General features: G+C 39.8%; 1 protein-coding gene across 1 annotated transcript; it reads right to left on the bottom strand.

Annotated features, from left to right (window-relative positions):
* Window positions 1-224: 224 nt before the first annotated feature.
* On the bottom strand, window positions 225-6,330 carry borcs5 (BLOC-1 related complex subunit 5). Its single transcript, XM_026175048.1, has 4 exons — window positions 5,885-6,330; window positions 5,455-5,598; window positions 3,138-3,295; window positions 225-1,975 (listed from the first exon to the last, which is right to left on the bottom strand). Exons 1-4 carry the CDS (start codon window positions 5,940-5,942, stop codon window positions 1,742-1,744), a joined length of 594 nt encoding a protein of 197 aa, XP_026030833.1. The 5' UTR covers window positions 5,943-6,330; the 3' UTR covers window positions 225-1,741.
* Between the last annotated feature and the right edge of the window lie 885 nt (window positions 6,331-7,215).

Raw genomic sequence — 7,215 nt, 5'->3', positions numbered from 1 at the left:
CAACTAATGTTATCGCTCTAAAGCACTACAAATGTTGATCAGGGTAAATAAAACACTAGGGCTGCACAGTGAGGGCAGCTAAGCTTTAATCTTAACTTGAGGTTTTCATTGCTGTTAGACATGAGCATCCATCACTGTTAAAAAGGATATGACATAAATCAGTGTGTTATAAACTCTGTTCTAACCACAAATGAAGCTCTGACACAAGGAATGAAAAATAAAAACAGGTGGCCTCACAGGAGAAAGCTGTTTTATTTATTTTTACAGTGACAGTGAGCATGTACAAGCTAACAATCATTCACTCTCAAGTCCTAACATCCACACTCAAACAGCTGTTTATGGGCAATGAGACACTCAGCCAGTGAAATGTGTTATACATGCACCACCTAGTGGACCAACATGTCCTCACTACAGCTGCTGCAAAGTGTTCAGGGCCACCTTAAAGCCAATTTCTAAATTAGTTTTACTGGCATTTACACACACACACAAAGGTCAGTGATGCATCAAGAAGAGAAAAAGTGTCTATTTTCTACCTAATAGAAAATAAATTGTTGAGAGCATGTTACACGGGCACGTCTTCTTGACAGCTTTTTTCTCTGCTTTCTCTTCTTAAAAAGAATAGAGGCAGTGAACATGAAACCACATAAAATCCCAAATCCATCCCCTGTAAGGGTAGCGAACATGGCAACTACTCAGTAGATGAAGCCATCAAGTTAACCTGATCAATTTCCCCAAAGAGATCAAAATATAGCAAACTGTTATTACATTTCTGCTTATTAACAGGTCAGCATGTAAACCTTTGGTGTGCAGACCAACAGTCAAAGTTAATGCTGACATTTGGTGCAGTGATCTGAAAGCCTTTTTTGTAACAGAAGTCAGAATCCAAATGTTTTGTGTCCACCTCAATTTACGTGTTTTTATCCTTCCTTACGAAACCTGAGCTATCAGCGTCTATATACAGTCCAAACTTTCTATTTTTCACATATTTTGATTGTGAACAGGCTTGTCACAGCTGCTCAAGCAAAAGCATCCATTTAAGGTCTCCCTTCCCACAAAAACCCAAGTACACAAGATTTCTGATTTTACTTCCACTGCACAATTTCGATGCTCATTATGCAATAATACTTCTTTTTGCTCTTTATATCCCAAAATGAAATTTTAACATTGCAAAGAATGCACACAAGCACTTCCAGGATGGGATATGATGACAAAGTAACTCAAACATCATGATTACAAACACACATTTGTAACGATCCAAAACTAACGCATCACAAATTATGGAGCAGGTGGCAAGTGTTAGGAGGCTGTCCACAAACCTCCAGATCAGCAGCTTTAGATGTTTTTATGTTGCTCACATTCATATCAGAATCTTTAAAACATGCAAAACATCTCAACAACTCCCAGCTTGATTCCCTTGGGTCACGTGTCACGTGTACCTATGAATGCACCCAGAAGGTTATTGATCAGGATAGCTTGCAGGTGTGAAAATGTATTTGCTGATCTATTGATTACTGGCATGTGTGTTCAGCAAACCCGGCTGCAATAAATAAAAGAATACACATAATTGTTTGTGACTTGGAGAACGAACCCAAGCAGCTGCAATCGCACACAGCCAAGCTGCAGGCCTCTTTAAATGTTACAAGTCTTAGATTCTCTCCAGCTGGACAGAGCTGCTGTTCCTCCTGGATGGAGAGTTGCACGGAGACTCAGGTAGGAAGCAGCTGTGTTTATTTTCAAGAGTCTACTTGGTGGCGGATTCCCCATCAGGCCTCATGCTGAAGGGCTCCAGGCGTTCACTCTCAGGCAGCATGTTGTTGAGGCGCTCCATCAGCGGCACCGTCTGGTCGATTCCCATCTGGATGCGTCTCAGGATCATGGACATCTCGTTGACCTTCTGGATCTGCTCGGCGTACTTGGCATACCGTTTCTGGCGTTCCTGCATTATACTGAACAAGGTTTCCACCGACATGTCCATCTGCAGAAAAACAGATAAGATAAGATAACCTTTATTAGTCCCACACGTGGGAAATTTGTTTTGTCACAGCAGGAAGTGGACAGTGCAAAAGTTATGAGGCAAAAATTAGAATACAATAAGAATAAATACAGTACACAGCTGTACAGAATAGAATAAAATAATATACTATATACAGTAGAATAAAATAAAATAAATATACAATAAGATAAAAATAGAATACAAATACAAATACTATATACAACTGAGTAAAAATAATAATATAAATAATATATATATAAATAATAATAATATAAAAATAATAATATAGAGTAAACAGAGGTGAAAAAAACCAAAATGTCCTTTTAATTTGATTATTTATTTATATTCTTTTCATTTTTCTTCTACGATATGTAACAATTTTAGATTGATAAGGAGGCCCAATTTTATTTTAATGCACAGACTTGTACATGTTTATTGTTTTTGTGAGCAGCTGTGTGCTTGCACTGAATTGTGGTTCAGCATTACTGTTTATCTATTCATTAAGAACATTCCACTGTGTCTTTAGTTAAAGGAGGTAATAAAGAAAGCACAGAGGCTCCTTTCCCGAGTATTTAGGGAATCTGTCCAGCTCTTAATACAGCTGCCCTGTGGACATTTGAGTCACTTCTCTCAGTTAGGAAACTTTCTAAGTAAAACAGACTATTCCCACCCACAACTGAGTTAATGGAGATTATATGGCTATAGGTCAAATCTGCAGAATGGCCTCATTCTCCTCACCTGGTCTTCTCCCTGACCTTTTCTTAGTGATTTCTGTTTTACACCCTCCACACCTACCATTTAGCAAGTGCACACCCTGCAGACTTGTTCCATCTAACTGTATATTGTATATTTAATTGGGATATTTTGAGTTTATTTAAACATGTTTGTGGTCTTTGTGAGTGGCTCCATAGTGTAGTGGTTTACACATGCACCCAACAAGCAAGAGATAAACGGCTCAGTCCTGGGAGGAGACGGAAATCCCTTTGGTGCTGCGTCACAAAGAGAATCTGGAGTAAAAATCTGCCCTTGTAGAGAGAGCAGCCAGCCTGTGACAACAGCCAGCAGTGCTTATGGTACTGGTACAAAATATGTTTACATCCCATGTAGTTAATATAGTTATTTAAGGACTTAAAAACAGTCTTACCTCTTTGATCCTCTTTACAAGAGCATTCTGGTCGAAAGCCACAGCCTCAGCACACTGGTGTAGGTGGTCCTGGTACCGGATGCAGAGCTGCAGAACCTGAGCGGTGTCCAACCTTTCAAGACACACACTGCTGGGTGACGTCTGGCCGCTCAGCACTCCTGTGGAGAGAAAAGCCAAAAAATGACTTACTTGAACATGGAGGAACACGGTAACACTTGACAACAGTGTAACACTTGGTAATTACAGTAATTAGCAATGCACAGGATGTGACAGAGCTTTGCAGGCTGCTATTTCAGGAGTGTGCCTACACAGGAACTTTGGTTCATTATCAGCCTTCTAACACAGTGCTAATAGGTTGCAGCGGCATTCAGCTCCACTACACAGAATTTTAAAATGAACTGATTGGAATCAAGATGAAAACTCAGCACATGTGAAAACTGAAAAGAAGGATGCCAGACAAAACATCTGAAGAGAGTAATGAAGGCGTACCTCAGGTGATCACAGAAATCCAAACACTGTTACACTGCCTTTACAGCTAATGTTGCAGTGCGAAGTTATTTAGTTTTCTATTTTTCAATCAAGCAAAAAATAAATAACTAAATAAAAACTGTGGTCACTATGCAGTCTATGTATTTCAGCTAACGTGTACATTGCACCAAATTGGATTTGCTGCCACTTGATAAATGTAAAAATACAACATAGGTCATATATTGTGCTACGGATGCATTTAAATGCATATTCTGTTATTTACATCAATTATTTCCAGGACCCAGTGCACCAGCGTAGGGTCTGACAGTGAGTCCAAGGATTTTATTCCGATACCCAATGGGAGTGAGGTTGCTGTCACATGCACTCGGAGTGTACCTGCTCTCATCTTTTCACAGATGAGAGCAGGTACACTACGAGATGGACCTGCCAATTCGGGTATTTAATGGCCAACGGTGCCAAGCAGTAAGCACAGGGCCCGCTAGAACATGCTGGGCCCTCAGGCTACCATCATGAAGTATGTTTCGCATTGTTTTTTCAGAGACATTCACATCAGTGGCCTGCTGGAGGTTATTTTGCAGCTCTGGCAGTAATGATTGGTTATGGACCTTCTACAACCCTGTCCAGTTCTCCTAGAGTAAGAGTCTGTCTCCCGGAATCTCCTCCATGCTCTTGAGACTGTGCTGGGAAACACAGCAAACCCTCTGGCAAAGGCACGTATTGACGAACCAACGTGGAGGAGTTGGACCACCTGTGCAACCTCTATATCTATCTATATATCTTTAAGAGAGAGAAATTGTAACAAATATCAAATCAAATCACTTTTATTGTCACATCACATGTGCAGGTACATTGGTACAGCACATGTGAGTGAAATTCTTGTGTGCGAGCTTCACAAGCAACAGAGTTGTGCAAAAAACAATAATGTAAACAAGCAAAATACAAGAATGGCTACATCTGAAACTAATAAATATATGTACAATATATAATAGTATATGCATTTCTGGATGTGTATACTAAATATTTTTCTACGTGTGTGTGTGTGTGTGTGTGTGTGTGTGTGTGTGTGTGTGTGTGTGTGTACACATATTTTACAAATTAAATAGAGTAAACAATAAATAAAATATATAAAAATATTCAGAGTTGAGACATGTATCAAATATATCATTATAGTTCTTTAAACATACTTTGGGTCACCAAAAAGAACTAGATTAACTACAAAGGGGGCAGGGATAGCTCAGTAGGTAGAGTGGTGGCCCTATGATCGGAAGGTCGGGGGTTCGACTCCACTGAATGGCTACCCTGAGGTACCCCTGAGCAAGGTACCGTCCCTACACACTGCTCCCTGGGCGCTGCACTGGCGGCTGCCCGCTGCTTCACTGGGTGAATGGGTTAAATGCAGAGGAACTATTTCCCTATGGGGACTAACACGCACACTTTACTTTACACTTTACACATGTAGTAAAATTAAGGTAATTATAAACATACCATGTATTTACCAATATAAGTTAAGATATAAGAAACACAGAAATCACTTTTTTGGCACAACATCAGTCCTTGTAAATAGGAATGCAAAGATCTGGTACTGTATTTTTATTTCATTTAATTGAAATCGGTCCAAAACTGACTTGGGTATGGGACATGAGTCAATCTTGCCCTGTGTTTACTCCACCATGCAGCAGCACACCGGGTGGTATACTGCTTGTTTTAAACTCTGGCCATATTTAATATGAGCACCCGCCACTAAAACCCTATACCCAGATCCTCTTTTACAGTCTCTTAAAGTGCCAAACAAAAATCCGTGACAGCACTCCGGAGACTTAAACGTTACCTTTCAAAAGCGGCTGAAATGTAGGTATCTCCTGAAGCTTGATGACATCTGGGTCGTTGTGGATATTTCGCATTGACTGAGTCCCCTGAGCCACAACCACAATATCATCCATCTTTGCCTTCTGTTTTGCTGGAGATGGCACCACTGCAACGACAGAAATGTAATGAAAACCAAATCTGAAGCACAGCACATGTGGAATATGTGTAACTTTTAAAAAGCTCAGTACCCACACAATTTGACAGCAGGACTTTCATTATTATATGTATACTACTAGTAGTGGTGCTACTACTGGAGGGTGAACGGAAATAGGATTTGTAATACCGATGACTGTTGGTGGAGGTGGCTTGACATATAATCCTAACCTCAGCTCGGTTTACTTTTCATTAAAACTAACCTTAACAGAGAAAACCACCACGGCAGACAGCCTTACCTGATGAGCTGTAATCGGAATGTTTGTGCTCCACATCTCCGCTCTGTTCCGCTCCCATGGTGCTGACGTTAGGTTAGCAAACTAGCAGTTAGCTTCAGTTAACGTTTTCAAAAACTGGAGTTTCCTGCTAAAAACCAGTTTGTGCAGAGTTCATACGGTCTACAAACGGACCAAGTATGTAGGACCAGAGGAAGTAAAAGGGCTGTGGGCTCACCGGTTTAGGCTAGCTACTAATTGCCAGCTAGGATGTGTTACAAACGGGGTTACCGGAAGCTCGTTTGATAAATGAATCCCGAGCAAATGCTTTTCAATGTAGCGATTTAGCTCTGAATAATTAAGAAATATCTGCATGACAGCACAACAAAAATGCCTGTGAGCAGACTTCAATTCGAAACGAGGATACACTTCCGTAAATAGTGATCACGGGGTCTGCTTCTTAGCTGTAAAGTGCTCAATATTACCGCCCCCTACTGGTGGCCAGGTCGCATATACAGCCTTATTGTACGTATATTTATGTCTAAGGCTCTGCGTAAACAAGACTGTATCTCAACAAAAAATGTCAGTGGAGCCCCTACAAAGTGCTATTTTTTTATTTCAAGTTATTTATTTTGTAGTTTACTGTGAATACTTTCAGATGCAAACAGCCATCACAGAAATAACTCAGCTACTCAGCTACAACCTTTACTTCCACCTCACTATTATTAAGATCTTTTTATAACCAGGTCTCATTGCTTTTCAAGCTATGCAGTATGGAGTCTTTAACACTTTGCTACTTTTTAATATCTACAGTAAATTGTATCTTAATGTTGAATCAGCAAGAATTTCAGTGAATCACAAAAATATAAAACACATTGCTGTGTTCTCAATTATATGGTAGCTGTGTGCATCCTAAATTCAATTTAGCACTAAAATTATGTTATGACTGTATCTATCCTGTGCATACATAATAAGTTATTTGCATATTAATGCGACAGATGGTCAGGAGGTTGATATCACAGTATCTTCTACACTACATCTTATTAGCACAAATAATTTGTCTGCAGTAGACAAAATATCTGTCATGATCCTGGGTCTTTTGACCCAGCGTTTTAAGTTTTGAGTTTATTTTGTTCATTGGGTTATCTAAGTTCATTTGTTATTAGATTCCCCTTGTGTATCCAACCCCATTAAGTCTCCCTTGTCCTTCATGTGCTTCATGTCTGTGTTTCTTATGTTGTCATGTTTGCGTTTCATTATGTTTCCCATTTTATTTTGAAAGAGGTCCTGTGTTCCTGCATTTTGTTTTACTCTTCCCCTGTGGCGTTATGTTCATGTTGTATCTACTGTGCCTT

Source organism: Astatotilapia calliptera, chromosome 7, assembly GCF_900246225.1.
Source record: "Astatotilapia calliptera chromosome 7, fAstCal1.2, whole genome shotgun sequence".
NCBI classification, from domain to species: Eukaryota; Metazoa; Chordata; class Actinopteri; order Cichliformes; family Cichlidae; genus Astatotilapia; species Astatotilapia calliptera.
The sequence above is the reverse complement of the archived record's forward strand: the minus strand, read 5'-3'. Positions and strand labels throughout refer to the sequence as shown.

Coding starts and splice junctions, on each gene's coding strand:
- borcs5 (XM_026175048.1), bottom strand. CDS start 5,942: ATGGGAGCGGAACAGAGCGGAGATGTGGAGCACAAACATTCCGATTAC. Junction 5,599..5,884: donor TTCCGATTACAGCTCATCAG/GTAAGGCTGTCT, acceptor CTGTCGTTGCAG/TGGTGCCATCTCCAGCAAAA. Junction 3,296..5,454: donor ATTTCAGCCGCTTTTGAAAG/GTAACGTTTAAG, acceptor TTCTCTCCACAG/GAGTGCTGAGCGGCCAGACG.